Source organism: Gorilla gorilla, chromosome 18 (genome assembly GCF_029281585.2).
Source record: "Gorilla gorilla gorilla isolate KB3781 chromosome 18, NHGRI_mGorGor1-v2.1_pri, whole genome shotgun sequence".
NCBI classification, from domain to species: Eukaryota; Metazoa; Chordata; class Mammalia; order Primates; family Hominidae; genus Gorilla; species Gorilla gorilla.
In genome coordinates this window covers 20,186,122-20,213,293 of record NC_073242.2, presented here as the reverse complement: position 1 = coordinate 20,213,293, position 27,172 = coordinate 20,186,122, and the positions used below count along the sequence as shown (strand labels likewise).

General features: G+C 37.0%; 1 protein-coding gene across 2 annotated transcripts in view; it reads left to right on the top strand.

The window, feature by feature from the left end:
• Positions 1-27,172, top strand: part of LOC101149481 (acyl-CoA synthetase medium chain family member 2B) — a 70,450-nt gene that overhangs the window by 30,714 nt on the left and 12,564 nt on the right. The window contains exons 1-6 of one of the 2 annotated variants that reach the window (XM_055365392.2): positions 24-185; positions 11,947-12,131; positions 17,338-17,548; positions 21,297-21,504; positions 22,859-23,002; positions 24,475-24,628. In XM_055365392.2, the coding sequence (XP_055221367.2) occupies positions 11,955-12,131; positions 17,338-17,548; positions 21,297-21,504; positions 22,859-23,002; positions 24,475-24,628 (894 nt within the window). In that variant the 5' untranslated portion in view covers positions 24-185; positions 11,947-11,954. Of the gene's footprint in view, positions 1-23; positions 186-11,946; positions 12,132-17,337; positions 17,549-21,296; positions 21,509-22,858; positions 23,003-24,474; positions 24,629-27,172 lie in introns of those variants that run through there. The other variant, XM_055365393.2, reaches the window with a different exon arrangement.

Here is a 27,172-nt window from a genome sequence, read left to right as displayed (position 1 = left end):
AAGACTCCAAAGTTATCCACTGTCAATGATTAGCTGAGCTCTCTTTCCGACAGTGCAGGGATTCTGAAGCTGTCTGCTTGAGTTACTGTGCTCTCTTCCAAGGCTGTAGGAGTTCTGGAGCTGCTGGCTGGAGAGAAGGGTGGACCAAGCTCTCCCCAGAAAGACATCCTGAGAGGACTTGGCAGGTGAGCACTGTTTCAATGAATGGGCTGATGGGGTCATAATCCATGACAACCTCACCAATCTTTTTGAGTCACAGCTGGTGAGAAGAGCAAAAATCCTCACAGAAAAGCAGAAATTCCTAGGGACCATGAAAGACAGTACCTGTCAAGTCTTAGGAGGAAACACTAGGCAGAGGAAAAGGCACCTTAATGGCAGCAACAGGGAGAGATGAGGGCAGCTGGAAAAAGGTGGTAACAGGGGGCTGGTAGTTGGGTGGTGGGCAGAGAAGGATGAATCTCAGAGGAGGTGAGACCAGAAGAATGAAGAAGAGCCTATTATGGAAAAAGAGAGGGACCAGCAGGTAGAAAGGCAATGTGTAGTTCTGCTCAGGAGCTGGTACAGAAATCTTCAATTCTTATTCCATAGAAAAAAAGGAGACAGAAATGTCAGACACTGTGATGGTTAATACTGAGTGTCAGTTGATTGAATTGAAGGATACAAAGTATTGATCCTGCGTGTGTCTGTGAGGGTGTTGCCAAAAGAGATTAAGATTTGAGTCGGTGGGCTGGGAGAGGCAGACCCACCCTTAATCTGGGTAGGCACCACCTAATCCAGCATGACTAGAATATAAGCAGGCAGAAAAATATGAAAAGAGAGACTGGCCTAGCTTCCCAGCCTAGATCTTTCTTCCGTACTGGATGCTTCCTGCCCTTGAACATCAGACTCCAGGTTCTTCAGTTTTGGAACTCAAACTGGCTCTCCTTTCACCTCAGCCTGCAGATGGCCTATTGTGGGACCTTGTGATCATGTGAGTTAATACTCAATGAACTGTATATATATATATATATATATATATATATATATACATATATATATATACAGTTGTGTATATATATATACACACATACATATGTTAATACTTTGTAAACTCATATATATACTTATATATATGAGTTTATATGTATTACTTATACATATGAGTTTATAAAATAGATATATTCCATTAGTTCTGTTTCTCTAGAGAACCCTGACTAATACAGATTTTGGTACCAGAAGTGGTTCTAGAGGAAAAGAATATTAAGGATGGAGTTCTTTTGTTGGTTTTGGGGTTTCTGGAGTTGGCACCTTAATATGATTAGACCCCAAAATACTAAGGACTCTACTTCTAATAGTATGGAGAAGACTGATAGCCCTTGGTGTGAACTGTTTAAAGAGTTATACAAAATAAATGCATTTGACACTCCTGATTCATTGCTCATGAGAGGCAAGGAGTTTAGTGACCCTATACATCATAACTTTGACCATATGTGAAGAACCAAGGAACATAATGAAGCTGGTTGGTTGCTCCTAAGTTCCGTGGATAAAATGGTGAAAGAAAATGATGAACTCAGGGATTCTATCTTCCAGCTTCAGAAGCAGATACTGAGCCTCAAATCTGCCAAGATTGCCCTGAGTGAGAGTCTAATCTCCTATAGAGAAAGAACTGAAATTGTGGAAAAATAGACATAAGCTCTTATCATGTGAGTGGCTGACCTGCAATGAAAGGTGCATGCACAGCCTCACCATGCACAGCCTCACCAAGTGTCTACTGTTAAAGTGAGGGCATTGATTGTGTTGCAGGAAGTCAGGAACCCTGAATGGAGGGATTGGCCAGAGCCGAGGCAGAAGGACATAAATTGTGAAGATTTCATGGACATTTATCACTTCCCAAAATTAATACTTTTATAATTTCTTAAGCCTGTCTTTACTGCAATCTCTGAACATAAATTGTGAAGATTTCATGGACATTTATCACTTCCCCAATTAACACTCTTATAATTTCTTATGCCTGTCTTTACTTTAATCTCTTAATCCTGTTATCTTCATAAGCTCAGAATGTAATTCACCTCAGGACTACTATTGCACAAATGGATTGTAAAACATGTGTGTTTGAACAATATGAAATCAGTATACCCTGAAAAAGAACAGAATATCAGTGATTTTCAGGGAACAAGGGAAGATAACTATGAGGTCTGACTGCCTGCGGGGTTGGGCAGAATAGAGCCATATTTTTCTTCTTGCAGAAAGCCTATAGAAGGATGTGCAAGTAGGAGAAATATCGCTGAATTCTTTTCCCAGTATGGAAGAACCCTGGGGAAGGAATGCATTCCTGGGGGTAGGTCTATAGATGGCCGCTCTGGGAGTGTTCGTCTTAGGCGGTTGAGATAAGGACTGAAATACGCCCTGGTGTCCTGCAGTACCCTCAGGCTTACTAGGATTGGGAAATTCCAGCCTGGTAAATTCTAGTCAGACCAGTTCTCTGTTCTCAAACCCTGTTTCCTGTGAAGATGTTTATCAAGACAATGTGTGCACAGCAAGACATAGACCCTCATCGGTAATTCTAATTTTGCCTTTGCCTTGTGATCTTTACTGCCCTTTGAAGCATGTGATCCTTGTGACCTACTCCCTGTTCGTACACCCTCTCCTCTTTTAAAATCCCTAATAAAAACTTGCTGGTTTTGCTGGTTGGGATCACCGTCATAGTCCTACCACTATGTGATGACAGCCCCAGAGGCCCAGCTGTAGAATTTCTGTCTTTGTACTCGTTCTCTTTATTTCTCAGACCGGCCGACACTTAGGAAAAATAGAAAGAACCTATGTTCAAATATTGTGGGCTGGTTCCCCTGAAAGACTGGAAAAGAATGAGACCCTGCAACTTGGAATGCGGAGGTATGGGAGGACACTGGTGAAGCTGGGGACGCTGAGTTTGTAAACTCCAATGAACTTTTTTTGCCAGAAGAAACAACTTCCTCCCCACCCAGTAGTGGCAGCATTCCCTCCCTAACCCATGCTGCCATCAGCCTTTCCACCTTTGTCTGAGGAGGTAAACTCTGTGCTGCCTGAGGCAATAGTGATGGCCTCCCCTGAGTCAGTTGCCAAGCAAGATAATGAGAAATAACAATCAGTACAGTTTGGCTCTCAGAAAGCCACATCCCTAGGAAAAGGGGAAGAGTACTACATAAGGGGAACATCCCATGGGAAAAAAGAATCTGAACAGTAGCCTTGAGCCCCAGATCTTCCCTCTAACATAGCCTACCCAAATGAGAAGGAACCAGGAAAACGATTCTGGGAATATGATAAAACAAGGCTGTTTAACACCTCTCTCCAAAAATCACACTAGCTCACCAGCAATGGATCCAAACCAAGAAGAAACTCCTAATTTACCTGAAAAAGTATTCAGAAGGACAATTATTAAGCTAATCAAAGAGGCACCAGAAAAGGTGAAGTCCAATTTAAGGAAATAAAAAAAAATACAAGTTATGAGGGGAGAAATCTTCAGTGAAATAGATAGCATACATGAAAACAATCATAACTTTAGGAAATAAAGAACACAGAGAAAAATGCAGTGAAAAGCCTCAACAATAGAATTGAACAAGCAGAAGAAATAACTTCAGAGCTTGAAGACAAGATTTTTGACTTAGCGAAATCCAACAAAGACAAAGAAAAAAAAATTTTCCAATGAACAAAGCCTCCAAGAAATTGGGGTTGTGTTAAATGATCAAACCTAAGAATAATTGGCATCCTTGAGATAGAAGAGAAATCTAAAAGTTTGGGAAATGTATTCAAGGCAATAATCAAGGAAAACTTTCCCGGCCTTGCTAAAGACCTAGACATCCAAATATAAGAAGCTCAAAGAACACCTGGGAAATTCACTGCAAAAAGATCATTGCCTAGGCACATTGCCATCAGGTTATCTAAAGCCAAGATGAAGGAAAGAATCTTAAGAGCTGTGAGGCAAAAGCACCAGGTAATCTATAAAGGAAAACCTGTCAGATTAACAGCAGATTTCTCAGCAGAAATCCTACAAGCTAGAAGGGATTGGGGCCCTATCTTCACACTCCTTAAAAACAAATTATCAGCCAAGAATTTTGTATCCAGTGAAACTAAGCTTCATAAATGAAGGAAAGATGCAGTCTTTTTCAGACAGAGAAATACTGAGAGAATTCACCACTAAAAAGCCAGCACTACAAGAACTGCTAAAAGGAGCTTTAAATCTTGAAACAAATCCTGGAAACACATCAAAATAGAACCTTTTTAAAGCATAAACCTCACATGACCTATAAAACAAAAATACAATAAAAAAAACCCCAAGCTACACAGGCAACAAATAGCACAATGAATGGAATAGTACCTCACATCTCAATACTAATGTTGAATGTAAATGGCCTAAGTACTCCATTTAAAAGATACAGAATTGCAGAATTGATAAGAATATGCCAACCAAGTGTCTACTGCTTTCAAGAGACTCATCTAACACAAGAACTCACATAAACTTAAGGTAAGGGGGTGGAAAAAGACATTCCATGCAAACGGACACCAAAAACAAGCAGGAGTAGCTACATTTATAACAGGCAAAACAAACTTTAAAGCCACAGCAGTTAGAAAAGACAAAGAGGGGCATTATGTAATGATAAAAGGTCTTGTCCAACAGGAAGACATCACAATTCCAAATATATATGCACCTAACACTGGAGCTCCCAAATTTATGAAACAATTACTACTAGACCTAAGAAATAATATAAACAGCAACACAATAATAGTGGGGGACTTCAATACTCCACTGACAGAACTAGACAGGTTATCAAGACATAAAGTCAACAAAGAAACAATTGATTTAAACTGTACCGTAAAACAGATGAATTTAACAGATATTTACAGAACATTCTACCCAACAACCATGGAATATACATTTTATTCATCAGTGCATGGAACTTTCTCCAAGATAGACCATATGATAGGCCACAAAACAAGTCTCAATAAATCTGAGAAAAGTGAAATTATATCAAGTACTCTCTCAGACCACCTTGGAATAAAATTGGAAATCAACTCCAAAAGGAATCTTCAAAATCACGTGAATAAGTGGAAATTAAATAACCTGTTCCTGAATGATCATTGGATCAACAATGAAATCAAGATGGAAATTTAAAAATTTCTCACACTGAAAGACAATAGTGACACAAGCTATCAAAACTTCTAGGATACAGCAAAGGTGGTACTAAGAGGAAAGTTTATAGCCTTAAATGCCTTCATCAAAAAGTCTGAAAGAGCACAAATAGACAATCTAAGGCCACACCTCAAGGAACTAGACAAACAAGAACAAACCAAACCCAAACCCAGCATAAGAAAGGAAATAACCAAGATCAGAGAAGAACTAAATGAAATTGAGATAAAAAAATACAAAAGATAAATGAAACAAAATCTGGTTCTTTGAAAAGATAAATAAGGTTGATAGACCATTAGGAAGATTAATCAAAAAAAAAAAAGAACAGAGAAAATCCAAATAAGCTCAATTAGAAAGGAAATGGGAGATATTACAACCGACACCACAGAAATACAAAAGATCATTCAAGGCACTACGAACAGCTTTATGCACATAAACTAAAAAACTTAGAGGAGATGGATAAATTCTTGTGAAGATACAACCCTCCTAGCTTAAATCAGGAAGAATTAGAAAGCCTGAACAGACCAATAACAAGCAGTGAGATTAAAATGGTAATACAAAAATTATCAACAACAACAACAACAACAACAAAAAAGCCATGACCAGATGAATTCACAGCTGAATTCTACCAGGTATTCAAAGAAGAATTGGTACCAATCCTATCAATGCTATTACACAAGATAAAGAGGGAATCCTCCCAAAATCATTCTATGAAGCCAGTATTACCCTCATACCCAAACCAGAAAAGGATGTAACAAAAAAAGAAAACTGCAGACCAATATCCTTGATGAACATAGATGCAAAAATTCTTAACTAGCTGCTAGCTAACTGAATCCAACAGCATATCAAAAAAGATAATCCACCATGATGAAGTGGGTTTCATACCAGGGATGCAGGAATGGTTTAACATACACAAGTCAATAAATGTGATACAGCACATAAAAAGAATTAAAAACAAAAATCACGTTATTATCTCAATAGATGTAGAAAAAGCATTTGACAAAAATCCAGCATCCTCTTATGATTAAAACCCTCAGCAAAATCAGCATACCATGGACATACCTTAATGTAATAAAAGCCCTCTATGACAAACTCACAGGCAACATAATACTGAATGGGGAAAAGTTGAAAGCATTCCCTCTGAGAACTAGAACAAGACGTGAATGCTTACTCTCACCACTTGTATCCAGTATAGTACTGGAAGTCCTAGCCAGATCAATCAGACAAGAGAAAGAAATAAGTGTCCTCCAAATTGGTAAAGAGGAAGTCATACAGTAGCTGTTTGCTGTTAATATGATTGTATACCTAGAAGACCTTAAGACTCCTCCAAAGAGCTCCTACAACTAATAAAGGAGTTCAGCAAAGTTTCAGGACACAAAATTAATGTACAAAAACCAGTAGCTCTGCTACACTTTAATAGCAACCAAGCTGAGAATTAAATCAAGAACTCAACCCCTTTTATAATAGCTGCAAAAAAAAAAATACTTAGGAATATATCTAACCAAAGACCTATTCAAGGAAAACTACAAAACCCTGCTGAAAGAAAGCATAGATGACACAAACAAATGGGAACATATCCTATGCTCATGGATTGGTAGAATAAATATTGTAAAAATGACTATATTGCCAAAAGCAATATACAAATTCAGTGCAATTCCCATCAAAATACCACGATCATTCTTCACAGAACTAGAAAAAAAAATCCTAAAATTCATATGGAACCAAAAAAAGAGTCCTCATAGCCAAAGCAAGACTATCCAAAAAGAACAAATCTGGAGGCATCACATTACCTGATTTCAAAATATACTATAAGGCCATCGTCAGCAAAACAGCATGGTCTGGTATAAAAATAGGCACGTAGAACCATGGAACAGAAGGAACAGAATAGAGAACCCAGAAATAAACCCCAATACTTACAGTCAACTGATCTTCGACAAAGCAAACTAAAACACAAAGTGGGGAAAGGACACCCTATTCAACAAATGGTTCTGGGATAATTGGCAGGCCACATGTAGGAGAATGAAACTGGATCTTCATATATCACCTTATACAAAAACCACCTCAAGATGGATCAAGGACTTAAATCTAAGACCTGAAACTATAAAAATTCTAGAAGATAACATCAGGAAAACCCTTGTAGACATTGGTTTAGGCAAAGATTTTATGACCAAGAACGCAAAAGCAAATGCAACAAAAATAAAGATAAATAGATGGGACTTAAGTAAACTAAAGAGCTTTTGTATGGCGAAAGGAACAGTCAGCAAAGTAAACAGACAACCCATAGAGTGAGAGAAAATCTTCACAATCTATACATCTGACAAAGGACTAGTATTCAGAATCTAGAAGGAACTTAAACAAATTAGCAAGTAAAAAAGCCCCAAAAATCCCATAAAAAACGTGGGCTAAGGATACGAATAGACAATTCTCAAAAGAAGATCCAGCATACATATGAAAAAATGCTCAACATCACTAATGATCAGGGAAATGCAAATCAAAACCACAATGCTCTACCACCTTAGTCTTGCAAGAATGGCCATAATAAAAAAACAAAAAAAATTATAGATGTTGGTGTGGATGTGGTGAAAAGGGAACACTTCTACACTGCTGGTGGGAATGTAAGCTAGTACAGCCACTGTGGAAAACTGGAAATTCATCAAAGAACGAAAAGTAGAACTACCATTTGATCCAGCAATCCCACTACTGGGTATCTACCAAGAGAAAAATAAGTCATTATACGAAAGAAGCCACTGCACATGCATGTTTATAGCAGCACAATTTGCAATTACAGGAATATGGAACCAGCCCAAATGCCTGTCAATCAACAAGTAAAGAAACTTGTATTCATATATAAAATATTTATATATTTTTATAAATATACTTAAATATTTATATGTAGTAGTATAGTTTATATAAATATATAATATGTGATATATAGATATATGATATATTATATATTATATATATTATATAATTGTACATAATATATAATAGTATGTATATATTTTATATATATCTATATATACTATATGTTCTATAGAGTGGCTATATATAATATATATAAAACATATAAAATACATTTTTTACATATGTTTATATTTTATATAATATATTATATATTTTATATAATATATTTTGCCACACTCCTGTGCCTTTCCTCCTTCCAAGCTCATGAACGTATAACATATATATAATATGTATATATATATCATCTTCTGTGAAGGCAGTATAGTATGGGAGAGAGACACCATGAGCTTGGAAGGAAGAAAGGCACAGGAGTGTAGCAATATGTATTATGTAAAATAAAAACATATGTAAAAATATGTGAATATTTTATATATAAAAATATATAAATTTCTATATATTTTTATATATTTAATATATACTATATATAGCCACACTATATAATAGTATAGTATATATCTATATATAATATATAAAATATATTATATAATAGTATAGTTATATATATCTATACATACCATACTATTATATATCATATATATTACATATTATGTATATCTGTATATACACTATACTATTATATATATAAATTCACTCTGAGAACCAGAGCAAGACATGAATGCTTACTCTCACCACTTAGATCTAGATATATATAATAGTATAGTATAGATATAAAATAGCATAGTATATATAGATATAGATATAATATACTATATATTATATATTATATATCTTATATTATTATTTATATATTTTTATATATAATTTATATTTATATATTATATACTATTTATATAATTTATATATTATTTATATATTTTATATATATTTTATATATTATTCATATATACTGTGATACTATTATTATATGTTATATAATATATAGTATATGGTAATATACTATATATTCTATAATATATTATATATAATATTATACTATATATTACATAGTATATAATATATTGTATATATAATATTATACTATATATTATATATTATATAATATATTGTATATATAATATACTATATATGTCATATTGTATATTATACTATATATTATATATTATACTAGATATTATATATAATATTATATATTATATATAATACTGAGTATTATATATAATACATATATTATATATTATACTGAGTATTATATATAATACATATATTATATATATTATATATAATACATATATTATATATATTATATATAATACATATATTATATATATTATATATAATACATACATTATATATATTATATATTATATATATTATATATAATATATATAATATATGTATTATATATATTATATATAATACATATGTTATATATAATATATATATTATACTACATATTATATATTATACTATGTATTATATATAGTATACTATATATAATATATAGTATACTATATATTATAATAATAATATATAGTATACTATATATTATAATAATAATATATAGTATAACAGTATATAGTATACTGTATATTATATATAGTAAAATAGTATTATATATTATATATATGTTTTGTATATTATACTACATTATACTATTATATATTATACTATATATTATATATAGTATATAATAGTATAATATATAATATATAGTATTATAGTATTATATATTATATATAATATATAATACTATTATACTATATATTATATCTATATCTATATATACTATACTATTATATATATACTATGATATATATATCTAGATCTAAGTGGTGAGAGTGAGCATTCATGTCTTGTTCTGATACTCAGAGTGAATTTATATATATAACAGTATATTGTATTCACAGATATATATAATATATAACAGTATATAATATATAATATACATGATATATAATAGTATGGTATGTATAGATATATATAACTATACTATTATATATAATGTGTATCATATATTATATATAGATATATACTATACTATTATATAGTGTGGCTATATATAGTATATATATAAAAGATATAAAAATGTATAAAAATTTATATATTATATATTTAAAAATATTGTATCTATATATCTATATATACTATATATAGTATATATCTACTATATGTAGATATATACATATTATATATTTATAGATAACATCTCCTTATATACTGTATATAGTATATACAGTTATATAGCATGTATAACATATTTGTAATATAATATATGGATATAGTATATGTATTATTATATAATATATAATATTACATTATATATTATATAATATGTTATATACAATATAAATGTATAATACCCATATATGGTATGTAATATATCCATATATATCCATATATAATGATAATATATATATTTTATATATATATATATTTTTAGCCACACTCCTGTGCCTTTCTTCATTCCAAGCTGATGGATATATATCTATATATCTGTATAGATATAGATATAGATATAGATATATATCATCTTCCATGAAGTCAGTATGGTATGGGAGAGAGACAGCATGAGCTTGGAAGGAAGAAAGGCACAGGAGTGTGGCAATGTATATTACATATATATATTATATAAACAAAAATATATATAAAAATAGAATTTTTTATATTTTTTAGATATATACTATATAATACATACATAGTATATATATTATATATAGTATCATATATAGCATACATATATGTATATAAAATGAAATACTACTCAGCCATAAAAAGGAATGACTTAATGGCATTCGCAGCAACCTGGATGGGATTGGAGACCATCGGTCAAAGTGAAGTAATTCAGGAATGGAAAACCAAACATCATATGTTCTCAGCCATAAGTGGGAGCTAAGTTATACATTGTTGCAAAGTCATGAGAATGATACAATGAACTTTGAGGACTTTGGGTAAATGATGGGAAGGAGGTGAGGAATAAAAGGGTACAAAGTGGGTTAAGTGTATACTGTTAAGTGTATACTGTAAGTGTTAAGTGTATGCTCCTCGGGTGATGGGTGCACAACAATGTCACAAATCACCAATAAAGAACTTACATAGAAACAACAATTATGACAGCTGTAATTTCTAAAGTGATTGTGTTAGGTCCTGCGCACTAGATGGATAGGACCTGGGATTTAGGATGTATCAGTCCAGATTCAATTTAAAGAAAATGATGCTACTTGTATTAGTTAGCATTTGCTATAGTAACAAATACCCTATACATCTTAGTAGCTTTTAGTCATGCATATTTTCCACCTATGGGCCGGTGTGTTGCTAGTGGCCATGCTAGGCTCAGCTCAACTCCACGTTTCTTGTTGTTCTGGGTCCCAGTCTGAAGGTACAGCATGATCTGGGTTATGCAAGTCTCATGCAGAGGGGAGAAATGTGAGAGTTTCTGATGAACCCTAGAATCCCAGACACTCACATCTCATTGACCAAAGCATATCTCATGAGCAAGCCAAAGTCAATGAGAGGTAGATACATATTCTTCCTCCTGAATGCACTGGGAAGTCACTTAAAAATGAATGGGGATTTATAATCCTAGAACAGGAAGGGAGTGAATTGCTGGGAACAACTATCCAATCTATGACCCGCTGTATTTTAAGCACAAGGGGATTTATTATATGGAAATGGGTGTTCACAAAACTGTCAGAAGTGTTGAAGATGTAGGATCTAGGACTGGGTCTGTATCCTCTTATGCCTTTAGAAAACAGCACCCCACAAGGAGACTGAAACAGATGCTGCGTGCCAATTTACTCATAACTACAGCAAATTAATTCCTGAGAAGAATCCCATAAGGTTGGGATGAATCTCCTGAAGCCGCTGATGATCAGTAGAGCAATCTTCTTTAACAGATTGTCTCTTCTTTCTGTCACCTGTGTCTCTTCTTTCTTTTACAGGCCTGAACATGCATTGGCTGCGAAAAGTTCAGGGACTTTGCACCCTGTGGGGTACTCAGATGTCCAGCCGCACTCTCTACATTAATAGTCGGCAACTGGTGTCTGTGCAGTGGGGCCACCAGGAAGTGCCGGCCAAGTTTAACTTTGCTAGTGATGTGTTGGATCACTGGGCTGACATGGAGAAGGTAATGGGGTGGAAAAGAGGCACAGAGTGAGACAATTTTGTTGACTTTTAAAATTCATCCATTAATTCAGTAAATATTTGTTAAGTACTTATTACATGTAAGGCACTGTAATAAGCTATGGACAAGACACTCATCTTCCATGAAGGCAGTATGGTACGGGAGAGAGACAGCATGAGCTTGGAAGGAAGAAAGGCACAGGAGTGTGGCAACCTGGTAACTCCCAGGCAGCCAACACACAGTTTGTTTACACTGTATGTAGACTGCACATGCTCTGTTGTGACCTCCCAGGGTGAAATGAGGACTAGTGGTCTGGGGTCGTAGAAGAGGCAGGTTTGAATCTAATAATAGCAAATCAAGCCTGGGCAACACAGTGAGACTGTCTCTACCAAAAATGTTTAAAACAAAATTAGCCAGGCATGGTGGCACATACCTGCAGTCCTAGCTACTCAGGAGATTGAGGTGGCAAGACTGCTTGAGCCCAGGAGTTGGAGGCTGCAGTGAACTGTGATCACACCACCGCACTCCACAGAGTGAGATTCTCTCTCAAAAAAGTGGGGGACAAATCAGCACTGAACAAAGACTGAGTCTTCCCAGAAAGTTAGGTCACGTGTCCCTGTCAATAGAGGTGTGCAAGTAAGATAGCTACGAGGTGACAGTTATCAAAAGGGCTTCAATATGAGACATCCAAGAAAGAAAAAGATGAAGAAATTTCAGAGTTTCCTTCCCAGCCCTGAGCATCTAGAATTTTAATCCATTCACTGCTGATTCATCAATTGCCTTCACCTGAAGTCCTGTGACTCTTTCTGTAGGATGGAAGGATTCATTCTGGCTAGGGGTAGGGGAAGCGGTGGAGCTACCAGCATGAACTTAATACGTTGGTGCTCAAAAACAGTCATGATTATGACATGATGTCCTAAGTTCCCAACACTATGAAACAGTCTTAGTGTGGAGATTGCAAATGCCTTGCCTCTAGGCTGAAGACGGCCCTAGGTGTGGGTACTCTTAAAAAAAAAATAAGGTTCAACATTTTAAAATTGAAAATTTTCAAACAGAAATTTAGATTTCTGGATTTTTTAAAAGTTATACTTCCTTTAAATATTGAGGAAGGCCCTTTAAATATTCAGGAAGGCCCTTACTACCGTGACTCAGCATTCTGAATCCATAAAAGTAAATTTGCTATGTAAACATCAAAAAATCTTTCCATTCACAAATAACACCATTAGCAAAATAAATGACTAATGAAAACCATGGGGAAAATATTCAACTCATATAACAGCAAAAACGTTAATAATATAAAGTGAGCTTGTAGAAACCAAGAATAAAAAGGTGCAACTCATTATAAAACCAGGCAAAATATATGAACAGATAGTTCACAAAAAAGTGAACTCAAATGGCCATTAAATATAAAAAATTCTCACCCTCCCTCATAATAAGAGTAATGCAAGTGATAATTTTGCTGAAATAACTTTTATGCACCTATCTTGTTAGTCAAATACAAAAGGTTGTTTTTTTCTTTCAGAAAAAATAGTTTAATTATCACAAGGCATCTTAGTGGAAGGATGGGAAATATTTCTCAAATCTGCCCCCTGGAAAGCTCAGAGACGAGGGTTTTCAAAAGATAATTTGGAGGGCAGGGGGCTAAGGAATGGGTGCTACTGATTGCTTGGGAATGGAATTATAGAGATGTGAGAAATGTCTTCAAGTGCTGAGTTTGTTTCTGGGTGAGGCAGACACAGGACAGGTAAAGTCAGTTCCTTGCTGTAGAATCACAGGTCTAGGTAGTGTCAGTAACTTTTCCAGAATGCAAATGTCTGAAAAATATCTCAAAGGTCAGTCTTAGATTTTACAATAGTGATGTTAACTACAGGAGCAACTGGTGAAGTTACAAAGTGTGACTTCTGGTTACATGACTCCTAAGCAGTAAGCAAGCTAGGGAACAATGGCTGGTTATTGCTTAACTATGCTTATAGCTTAGCAGAATTGAGGCCCCTACCATCTACCATAATTCTAATGCTGTGGAATTGCATTAATTTCACAAAGGGGTTTAGGTCCCTGAACAAGAAGGGAGTTGGTTTCAGGAAGAGACTGTTGTCATCCTTGCTTTAAAGTTAAATTATAAATCAAATTCCTCCCATAGTTAGCTTGGTCTTTGCCCAGGAATGAGCAAGAACAAAATACAAAGGTTTAACAACTCTATTGGCAAGGCTGTGAGGAAACAGACACTCTCATGTGTTACCAGAAAGTGGTATAACTCTGATGGAGGCAAATTTTGAAATATCTAATAAAATTGCTAACATGTTTTGTCTTTGATTTTGCATCATTACTCTCAAACTATGATCTGAGAACCCCTGAGGATACATGAGACTCTTTCAGGGGATATGCGAAGGGTCTATTTTACAATAAAACAGAGAAATAAGAACCCTTGTGAATCATGATGGGTATGTAAAATGTTACAGCTATTATGGAAAGCAATATAACATTTTCTCAAAAAATTAAAAAATAAAATTGCCATTCAGCAATTCCAACTCTGGGTATACACCAAAAAATACTTAAAATCAGGGTTTCTGAGGAATATGTGTACACTCATGTTCACAGTAACTTTATTCACAGTAGTTGGAAGGTCAAACAGCCCAAATATCTATCAACAAATAGACAAAAACTAAACCATCATTCTCAGCAAACTATCGCAAGGACAAAAAAACCAAACACCGCATGTTCTCACTGATAGGTGGGAATTGAACAATGAGAACACATGGACACAGGAAGGGGAACATCACACACTGGGCCTGTTATGGGGTGGGGGGAGGGGTGAGGGATAACATTAGGAGATATACCTAATGTTAAATGACGAGTTAAGCGGTGCAGCACACCAACATGGCACATGTAAACGTGCACGTTGTGCACATGTACCCTAAAACTTAAAGTATAATAATTAAAAAAGAAATATCAGGCAAATCCAACCAAAAAAAAAGAGATTATTGTATTTTTCAATGTGAGAAGGACATGAGAATTGGAAGGGCAGGAGCAAAGTGACATAGTTTGGATATTTGTTTTCTCCAAATCTCATGTTGAAATGTAATCCACAGAGTTGGAAGTAGGGCCTGGTGGAAGACATTTGGATCATACGGGCAGGTCCCACACGAATGACTTAGCACCATCCCCTTGGTTATGAGTGAGTTCATGAGAGATCTTGTTGTTTTAACATACATGTCACTTCCCCACGCTCTCTCTCTCTTGCTCCTGATTTTGCCATGTGATGCACCTCCTCCCCCTTCACCTTCTTCCATGGCTGTAATCTTCCTGAGGCCCTCACCAGAAGCAGATGCCAGCACCATGCTTCCTGTACACCTTGCATAACTGTAACCCAATTAAACTTTTTTCTTTATAAATTACCCAGTGTCAGATATTCCTTCATAGCAATGCAAGGACAGCCTAATATAGTACCTTATATAAATGAAATCACACAGTATTTGGTTTTTTGTGTCTGGCTAATTTCACTTAGCATGTCTTCAAGGTTTATGCATGTTAACATATGTCAGAATTTCCTTCCTTTTTAAGGCTGAAATAATATTCCATTGTTATGTATATGCAACATTATCTATTCATCAAACATTCAGGTCAAATCTTGAATGCTCTGTTGTTTAAAAATTTCTTCTGTCAGATTCCCTAAGTCATTACTCTTAAGTTAAAACTTCCACAGATCACTAGGCTATGAACACAATGCAGCCATGTTCTTTGCTAAAATATAGGAAGGAGGACCTTTGCTTCAGTTCCCTAAAAGTTCCTTATTTCCATTTGAAATCTGGTCAGCCTGCATTTCATTGTCCATAATTCTATCAGCATTTTGGTCACAACTATTTAACCAGTGCCTAAGATGTTCCAAACTTTTCCTCATCTTTCTGTCTCTTCTAAGCCCTCCAAACTCTTCAATTTCTTCCCATGACCAAGTTCCAGAGTTAGTTCTACATTTTCAGGTATCTTTATAGCAATATCCCACTTCTGGTACCAATTTTCTGTATCGGACTGTTCTTGTGTTGCTGTAAAGGAATACCTGAGACTAGGTAACTTACAAAGAAAAGAGATTTAATTGGCCCAAAGTTCTGCACAGTGTACAGGAAGTGTGCTGGCATCTGCTTCTGATGAGGGCCTCAAGAAGTTTACAATAATGTTGGAAGATGAAGAAAGAGCAGGCACAACAAAGGGCAAGATGAGGAGCAAAACAGAGAGTGAGAAGGTGCCACTCACTTTTAAACAACCAGATCTTATGATCTCATTTATCACCAAGGGGATGGTGCTAAGCCATTCATGAGGGTCCTGCCTCCATGATCCAATCACCTCCCACCAAGCCCCACCTCTGACATTGGGGATTGCATTTCAACATGAGACTTGGAGAGGACAAATATTCAGACAATATCATGTATCTAGAATAGTCAAATTCATAGAGTCAGAAAGTAGAATGGTGTTTATCAGGGCCTAAAGGGAGAGGGGATGACAGGTGATTGTGTAACGGGGACAGAGTTTTCGTTTTGGATGATGCAAAAGTTCGGGAGATGGATGGTGGTGATTGTTGCATAACAATGAGAATGTACTTAATGCCACTGAACTGTACACTCAAAAATAGTTAAAACTGGAAATGTTATGTGTATTTTTACCACAAAATTAAAAAAGTAAATGGAGATAAATATATAAATAAATCTAAAGTGATATTTGCCTTTTTATTCTAATTCTTTCACGAGTATACAATAGCATTTTCCAGAAGGTACATGTTGGTACTCACAACAGAGTGAATGCAGAATCAGATGAGAGGATCCAGTGTTTTTCTACTAAGACATTAAAGGGAATTGCAGAATAAATAGATGCAATAAATAAAATAATGCCACTTTCCTCATTATTTTTTCATTTTGAAAAGTACGCTTTATCATTATAAAAAAATTATGCATGCTAATATATAATGGGTTTATTACAGTTATTTCTAAAAGCATACATTTACAAAAATTCTGTTTTAATATCTACTATGGTAGATATTGACAGATATAACTCGTATAAATAACAAGTCTTTAGGGTTTTCAATACTTTTTAAGATTGTATGGAGGTGCTGAGATAAAAAACCTTACCAAGCACCAACTTGGCAATCCCAAGACTTGGAATTTATCCTACCTGCTTGTGTACCAATGCCCCCTAATCAACAGGGTTTCTCTTTCCTCAGGCTGGCAAGCGACCCCCAAGCCCAGCCCTGTGGTGGGTGAATGGGAAGGGGAAGGAATTAATGTGGAATTTCAGAGAACTGAGTGAAAACAGCCAGCAGGCAGCCAACGTCCTCTCGGGAGCCTGTGGCCTGCAGCGTGGGGATCGTGTGGCAGTGGTGCTGCCCCGAGTGCCTGAGTGGTGGCTGGTGATCCTGGGCTGCATTCGAGCAGGTTGGTAACTGACTACCCGGACAGAGAACTGTCTTCCTTGTGAAGAAAACTGATAGCAGAGAAATGCAGCCACCTCTCTCAAAAGAAGTCTCCTCCTTGGAGCATGCTGTCCTCTCTCATATGAAGAAAGACTTCTCCCTACTCCACTTATTTAAGTAAACTATGTGCCAAGCACTTATGCAGGGTGAACAACAACAATGACGTAGTTTACATATTCATGGGACTTACAGAACTTCGGAGAAAGCTCTTAAACTGTTAATTGCACATATAATATTTAATCAGAATTATGATAATTGGTATGAGAATTCTATTAAAATCTATAAAAATAAATTTGGTAGACTGTGACCTGCAGGCCAAATCCTGCCCACAGCTTATTTTTGTAAATAAAGTTTTATTATAACACAGCTATGCCCACTTGTTTCCATATTATATGTGGCTGCATTTGCACTACAGTGGCAACTTGAGTAGTTGGAACAAGAGAGTGTCTTATCCAAAAAACCTAAAATATTTACTATTTGGCCCTTTGCAGAAAAAGTTTGCCAATGCTTTTCTAAAAGAAGACTTGAATTAACCAATATGAGGAGCAACTAAGTCTCAATGGAAGTGATATTTGAGCTGAGAGTAGGATTTTGCCAAGAGATAGAGAGGCTTGTGCCAAGCAGAGGGAAAAGCATATGTGAAGATGTAATTATCTGATGATTTCTTCTTGTCCACTTCCCAGAAAAGCCAAACACTGAAAACAGTAGGAGTTGCAGTAGAGAAGAGTTTAATAATTGCATAGACAGCCAAGTTGAAGGATGGAGAATGTTTCTTAAATCCACCTCCCCAGGAAATCAGAGACTAGAGTTTTTCAAGGATGCTTTGGCATGCAGGGGTCTAGGGAATAGGAAATGCTGATTGGTTTGGCTGGGGATGAAAACATGGGTTGAAGCTGTCTTCTAGTGTTGAGTCAACTCCTCAGAGATCACAGAACTGGTTGAGTTAGTTTCTTGGTATCAGTTACTGATCAGGGTAGTGCAAGGTGGTCCATCAGAATGCAAGGTCTGAAGAACACCTCAAATACCAGTCTTAGGGTTTACCATAATGATGTAATCTATAGGAGAAATTGGGGAGGTTACAAATCTTGTGACCTCTGGCTCCATGACTCCTGAACTATAATTCTAGCCTTGTGACCAATTTGTTATTTTTCCAAAGGCAGTTTCAATCTCCAAGCACGGACACAGTTAGTTTCAGGAAAGAGCTATTATCATTTTTATTTTAAAGTTAGACTATAAGTTAGATTTCTGCCATAGTTAGCTTGGACTATGTCCAGGGATGAGCAAAGACAGATAGCTTGTGAGGTTGGAAACAAGATGAAGTCAGCTATGTCAGATTTCCCTCAGTGTCATAATTTTTCCAAAGGCAGTTTCAAAGCCACAGGGGAGGGAAGCTTGAAAATTATAAAAGAACCTAAAAGGATATCTGTGTGCCTGAAGTCCAGGCCATAAAAGAAAGTAGTGGCAATAGAATGAACATGGAGAGGTGGCCAGGTGCTAAATTGGCAGTGCCTTGTGGTCCATGGTAAGAGTTGTGGACATTTATCCAGTGGTGAATGGGAAATGATTGATGGATTGAGTGACACTCAAACCATTGATACATTGAGTGACATGATCATCCTCTGTTTGGATGGTCATATTGGATGCTCAATAGGGAATGGGATGAAGAAGGCAATAGTGGAGTTGGAAATCTCAGATAAGAGGTGAAGGGATGGTGACGGCTTAAGTTTGGTTGAGGTAGTAGAGATGGAGATAAGTGGCTTTAACAGGCAATTGGGGGGGAACTAATAACAGGGTTATTCAAAGAAGATGTGAGAGAGAGAGAGAGAAGTCACAGACATTTCAGCAAGTGGGTGCTGTCTTTCACTGGAGTGAAGAACACAGATATAGAAAGAGGTATGGGTATGTTAGGAAAATATGACAAGTTCAATTTGGGCATGTTGAGTCCAGGATGTCCATGTGATGTTCAAGAAGCGATAACAAGTTGGATTTAAGGCTCTAAAATTTGAGATGGAGACAGAAATTTGAGAATCATCAACTTTTATATTAAAAGGATGAGAAGTACAGTGGTATCAAAAAGAACCCCAAGAAACTCCAGCAACCTCCTTCACAAACTGCCCTTTCCACCTCTGCTTGCACACAGCCTAATCCCAACTAAAAGCTCCCACCCACCCCATATTCTGGGGACAATGGGCTGAGCATGAGAGTGGGTAAAGAGAAAGACATGAATGCAGCCAGGAATTAGAAACTATCAGAGGCAACCAAACCAATTGCAGGAACTTGGAAGCCCGTGGAAAGAGAGAAAAATCCAGAGAGAAAGGTGACATACTGAAATTATAGCCAGAAGGAAAGGAGAACCCAGAGGAAGAGATGTGTCTATTGTTCTGTGTCTGACTCTATTGACCACCATGGTAGAAAAACATTTGAGGATATTTACAGGTGTGCAGTGAGAATCCCAAAGTGTTGCGAGTGGGAAGAAAGTGAGCTAAGGTTAAAAGCTATTTAACAGGACGGGCATGTGGTTTAAGCTTCACAAAAAATGAAACCTGTGTAGTTATTCTGTTCTTTTCTTTCTTTCTTTTATTTTTTTGAGATGGAGTCTCCCTCTGTAGTCCAGGCTGGAGTGCAGTGGTGCAATTTTGGCTCACTGCAACCTTTGCTCCCAGGTTCAAGCAATCCTCTGGTGTCAGCCTCCTGAGTAGCTGGGATTACAGGCGTGTGCCACCAAGCCCAGATAATTTTTGTATTTTTAGTAAAGCTGGGGTTTCGCCATGTTGGCCAGGCTGGTCTTGAACTCTTGACCTCTAATAATCTGCCCTCCTTGGCCTCCAGAAGTGCTAGGATTACAGGCATGAGCCACCATGCCTGGCCCTAAGTCTAGTTATTCTACAGAAGATTTTAAAAATCAAAGGAGTCTCATTAAAATAGTAAAGAAGAACAAGAATTTAGGAAAGTGATAATCGTGGGATATATATGTGCAAGGAATAAGTCTAATTTTTTAAGATAAATTGTACAACATGCTAAACATAGCTAATAATTCAGTACTGTAAATTTCAGTATCATTAAGAGCAAAACTTTCTAATGTTATCATCACAAAAAAATGTTAAATACTTGAGGTGATGGATATGTGAATTAGCTTAATTTAATCATCTCACACTGTCTTCAAAAATTATAATACTGCTTTGTACCCAATAAATATATACAACTATACTTTGTGTGTACATAGATATGTAAAACTGAAGGCACTCTCATCTAAGAAAAATGCATTTAATGTCCCAGGGTTGAAATAAATTGCCAGGACCTAGAGCTATTGGTGTTTCAAGACCATGGACAGTTCCAAGTGCCTTTCCTCATGATTCTTTAATTATCATATGAGAGTTTTGAATACAGCAAACTCCTGTAGAAAATTTTTTTTGAGGGGTGAGAGTGGGTGAGGAGAATTGTATGTGTCTTAGACTGTCAACAGTGTGACATTAGCAATTCAATTTCTTTTCTTTGTCTCAGTAGGGCCCTTAAGACTCTGACAACCCAGGGAATCCTAGGTTTCATTCACTCCCTAGTCCTTAGTCCCCTTTTTTATTGACACTCTCTATTGGTCATTACTTCCCCATCCTCTCCTTCCCCACTTGCTCCCTGCTTGATGTTTATGTCAGGGTTCTCTAGGGACAAAGAAAACCATCCTTTCCAATTCTCTAAACTGTTGGCTTCTTTAGGTCTCATCTTTATGCCTGGAACCATCCAGATGAAATCCACTGACATACTGTATAGGTTGCAGATTTCTAAGGCCAAGGCTATTGTTGCTGGGGATGAAGTCATCCAAGAAGTGGACACAGTGGCATCTGAATGTCCTTCTCTGAGAATTAAGCTACTGGTGTCTGAGAAAAGCTGCGACGGGTGGCTGAACTTCAAGAAACTGCTAAAGTGAGTATCTACATGTCTCAGCCTGGGTTTTAACTAAAGCTGGAAACAGAGCTAAGCACTTAGGTGCAGGTGCTTTATTGAGGAGGTGCAGGAAGAACAGCATGGGACTAGGAAGAGTGAAGCTGGGAAGAAATAAAAGCTAATACAAGGGTTTTTTTTTTTTTTTCAAGTCATTGCAAGGACTAAGTGGGGCTTGATCTGCCTGGACCTTCTGAGCAGCATATAGAATGCCTCCCAGGATTGTCCTCTAAAGGATTGAAAAGCACTGAACCATTAGCATCTGACACCCACAGGTTCAGGGTTGTCCTTGGGGGTGTTATTGCCTCCACACCTCTGGGCTGCGCACTCATGCATGAAGAGTGGCTCAGAGTTCCATGCTATGGTAAAACAGAGAAACTATGGGGCACAAAGTGAATCACTCGTGATGCACACTGGAAACAACATGGTGTTAACACCAAGTGGGTTGAAACCCACCCAGAATAATTTACTGGAACTATGACTCAAATCACGGGTGGGGCCAAGGTCATGAGGGAAAACCCAAGAGATGGCTGATATACCAAGTTTCTAGGCTCTTCTTCCCACCTCTTGTATCTCTAAGAGAGGCTGATCAAGGGCAGAGGTCTTTCCATGTGTTGATAGCATGGAAAGACCTTGATAGTCCTTCCAAAAGCCGATTGCAAGACTGGCTGGATTAATGATTTTCTCTGTCAACATGTCTGAAAGCCCTCTAGCAGGCGCACATATGACAGGAAACTTGAAGGGATAACTTCAGCTTTTCCTTTCTAATGCCATGGTCTTGAAGGTAGCTGTCATGGAAATAAATAACATCATGCCTGCTTTTAAAGGTTCAAAATCAAGACACTGGAGATGTCCAAGAGATATGTAGGTGCTTCCAGGGAATAGAAGAGAGTGCCAAGAAAGTACTTGGAAAACTCGTATTAATTCCACCCCTCCTGTCCACTTGGTGTCATGCCAGAGCTCTTCACAACAATTAGATTAGCATTTATTGAGTTCTTACTAAGCAAGTTGCTCATTTCGTTGGTGGCAGAGTTAACTTTCTCAATAACTCTGTAAGACTTGATCTCACTTTTTTGCAGATATAAAGTGAGACACAGAGAAGTTAAATAAGTAGTTTAGGGTTGCATTGATAACAAAGTGCCAAACTTGAGTGGTTTTCAAACCCAACTCTAATTGACTCAGACTCCCATGATCTTAATCACTCAGCAGCCTCTCTTGTGAGGTGGGTCAATCAACTTGCCCTTTTCAGCACAGTGGGTGGTGGGAAAAGATGGGTCACTTTGATATCTGGTGTCCAGGCTAGATCTGAGAAAATGACAATCTGTGTCTTTGTCAGTGAGGCATCCACCACTCATCACTGTGTGGAGACTGGAAGCCAGGAAGCATCTGCCATCTACTTCACTAGTGGGACCAGTGGTCTTCCCAAGATGGCAGAACATTCCCACTCGAGCCTGGGCCTCAAGGCCAAGATGGATGCTGGGTAAGTTGAGCTCTTTCTCTCTACAGAGAATTGCATGTCCAGGCATGAAGACTTTTCTGAGTTCAAATCCAATGCTCCTGGGCTGGGTCACCACCTTGTGGTTCTGAGAAAGAAAATTCAGAAGGAAAGCTAAAGAGGACATGGCTTCACATGCTGGGTATCAAGTACCTTCAATGGGACACATCTTTTAGATAACACAGGGTCTCAAAACTTCTTCCATGTGTTGAGCCATGTGCCTAGCAGGGTGAATGATTACCAAAGGGTTACGTGCATTTCCCCAGGCTGATCTCTATGATGTTCTTTGGGATGCTGGCAATTTGCTTTGATACCACCCACATTCCAAGAGGGCAGTTTTTGTCGGCAGCAAATTACTTTGCAAATTCACTGAAGTGGAAGATATAATTGGATAAATTTGTGAACAAAGATCTCAGGGTTTCTGGATCACAGACCCCATAGTTGAGCATTTTTTCCCCCTGATACATTAATCCCATTTGTGGAATCAGGAAACACTGTGCCAAGGTATTCAAGCAATGATATCTATAAATCATCAGAATTGTTTTAGCAGATCCCACCTTCCATGTTAATTTTATTATTAGAATGGGAAAATACATTAATGCAAAAAATGGAAATTGTAAATGTTCCATCTATGAGCCCATAGGGACAGAAAATTAAAAAAGTTAGTAAAAATTATACAATAGAAGAGCTGCAGTAACAGGCAGTTTCTAAAAGATGGGGATAAATTACTTAAATATACCTAAGATATTAAATTCCCCTTCCCCCCAAAAATTTGGTAGTGATCTCATTTTTTGCAGATATAAAGTGAGACTTAGAGAAGTCTTGTACTATGACCTAATTTCCCTACAGAGCTGAAAGTATTAATCATCTTCAGGAAAGAAGATACACTATGGCAGTTCCCAGTCACAAGGAAGTTGTTCATGTCTAGCTTAAATCATTCTTGCTTTAAGAAAGGCCTATACCTTTTATTCTGCCATGAAAAGAGAAAAGTGATGAGTTCACTTAGTGCAAGACCATCAGCTTTACGGGCAATTTGCAGTACTTAAAGAAAAGAGAAGCAAAGTTCTATTCAGCCAAACTTGAACTTGGCAAGGCATCTGTTAGAATATTTGTCATGCAGATGCCTTGTGTTAGTAAAATTTTCCTGGGTGGTTACCACATGCATGCCAGAAACTGTACTGAGTTTTGGAGTTAAAAGGAGAATGAGACACAATTATATATTAAGTCATGTCAACTGGGGTCCCACCTTCTGAACATTCATCTCCTATCGATGCAGGATGTGTGGATAGAACAACTTTTCTTCCCTCTTCCTACTTAGACATATGCCTATAAACCTGCAGGCAGATACACACACACCTCTGCACACACACCTCCCTTTCCTCCCCTACACCTTCGTGTCCCACGCATCCTAAGCATGCACCCACCTATATGTACATGTGTTTTGTCTGTGTTTTCAGTTGGACAGGCCTGCAAGCCTCTGATATAATGTGGACCATATCAGACACAGGTTGGATACTGAACATCTTGGGCTCACTTTTGGAAACTTGGGCATCAGGAGCATGCACATTTGTTCATCTCTTGCCAAAGTTTGACCCACTGGTTATTCTAAAGGTAAGAGAGGATCCAGTTTGCACCAGTTATTCAGAGTGAGCCCGAGGTTTGCACACTTCAATTTATTGTAGTTTGTTTCAATTCATCTAATTTTTGCTAAACCCCTGCCATGTGGTGAACAGTGTTCAGTAAACGAGATGGAAATGGTCCCTGACCTCACAGAGCTCATGTTCTGGGGTAGGAGACAGGTACATATATAGATAAAAGGAGTATGTTCAGGAGAAAGATATTGTAGGTCATTTGTTCACTCAACAAATGTAATGGGCTCTTCCGCTGGTGTCACCTATCAGATAGATGCTGGTGAACCCCGTGTAAAAGGGAAAACTGGAGTATTGGAGGGGATGCCATCTCGCTCTTGTGTGTGTGTGTGTGTGTGTGTTTGTTAGTGCACATTTCATTTCCTTTTTTATTTGCAGCATAACACACAAACTGAAGGTAAAGTACACAGAGTGCCACCATCCTATGTGTACAGTTTGAAAATAATTTAGCTGTGTTAGATACTGTCTTAGTCAGCTTGGGCTACTATAATAAAATACCATAGTCTAGGTGGCTTAAATAACAGACATTTACTTCTCATAGCTCTGGAGGCTGTAAGTCTGAGATCAGGGTGCCAGCATAACTGGATTCCTGGGGAAGCCCTCTCTTCCTGGCTTGTTGATGGCTCCCTTACTGCTATATTCTCACATGGTTGAGAAAGACAGTGCTGGTATATCTTCCTTTTTAAAAATAAAGACACTCATGCTATCACTGGGGCACCTGCTTCATTGCCTTTCATAATTACCCCTAAAAGCCCCGCCTCCAAATACCATCAAGTTGAGGGTTAGAGCTTTAATATAGGGATTTAGGTGGGGACACAACATCCAATTCATATCAGACACCCCTGTAAACACCACCAGATCAAGACATGAAACATTCCCACCACTGCAGAAAGTGTTCATACCCCTTCTCTGACAGTATCTGCCCCCCATAAGTTAATCCTTCGTTTGATATCTATCACCATAGATTAATTTTATCTCTTCTTGCATTTCATGTAAATGGAACAACATTATATATAATCTTTTGCATTTGGCTTCTTTTACTCAAAATATTCTCTGTGAGATTAGTCCATGTGTTGTATGTATCAGATGTTTGTTCTTTTAGCTGGCTGCATAGTATTCCATTACGTGAATCTGTAAAAATTTTCCCCCATCCTATTGTTAATGAACTTTGGGTTATTTCCAATTTAAGATGATTTTCTAGAAGCAATTCAGAAGAATAAGTGGGATTTTTTCTATAGAACTTGATGGTACAGCCATTAAGTAAGACCCACAAACTGCAGCTATGCATTATCCTGTAGCAACAAAGCAATAAAAATGACCTCATTTTGCTTATGAAGATACACCGTATGTTGGACTCTATGATAGAGGGGTTGAGTTAATTCCCTGCTGTGCCCCCAGATCTCTAATGGCCTATCCAGACATCTATTTGGCTGCAGCAAAGGTTCAAGCTAAGGCATAGATGATGTCTTCAAAAGTCAAAAAGTCAGGTGTGGTCTGGATTTTCGTAGGAAATTACCTTCAAATAATACTGTCATTCTCTGTTTTAAGCAAATTCTTACTCTGTGTCCTTCTCCAAAGGATTTGAACTGGTTTTTAATAAGTTCCACCATTAAAAAAATGAAAACAGACATAAAGTTTTAAAGCCCATTAGGAAAATATAGGTTGGAGGTGTAGGGGGGAAAAGACTAAGGAAATTAAGGAGAAATATAGCAAATAAGTATGTAGTTACAAGCTGAGCTTCTAGTAAGGCAAAGCAATAAGGAATATGGGATCATTTTCATAGCTTATATCTGGGTATCAAGCACATTTGAAGGAAATTATTGCATGATACTCACATTTGTCATTTTTTCTAGACATTTTGCTTAAACCATTGCCATGGTTTGAATATTTGTGCCCCCCAAAACTCATGATGAAACTTGCAAACCAAAAATAAAATCCTAAGGCCCCATTCCCCCAACCATCTGAATGGACTTCCTCCTCAGCCAGGGTTCTTTTAAAATTTAACCTGAGAGACTGTTTCAGGCCATGACAGGAAGTGGGAGTGGGACATGCCTCATTATATCTCTCTGGTATTAACATCAATACAGACTTTAAGTCTGATAAAAAAAATTACAACCTATTCTGTCTAAAAAGCCTAGTGTCGGTACCTAAAAGCTTCCTGTGCAAATAAGAACTTGGGTCTCCATAATTCTTTATCTTAACTAAGGCATTCCTTTCTATCGATACCAGGTCTTTAGATAAACTCAACCAATTGTCAACCAGAAAAAATTTAAATCTACCTGTAAGCTGGAAGCCCCCGCTTCAAGTTGCCCCACCTTTCTGGACCAAACCAATGTATTTTTTAAATGTGTTTGATTGATGTCTCATGTCTCCCTAAAATGTATAAAACCAAGGTGCACCCTGACCACCTTGGGCACGTGTTCTCAGGACCTCCTGAGGGCTCTGTCATGGCCATGGTTACTCATGTTTGGCTCAGAATAAATCTGTTCAAATATTTTACAGAGTT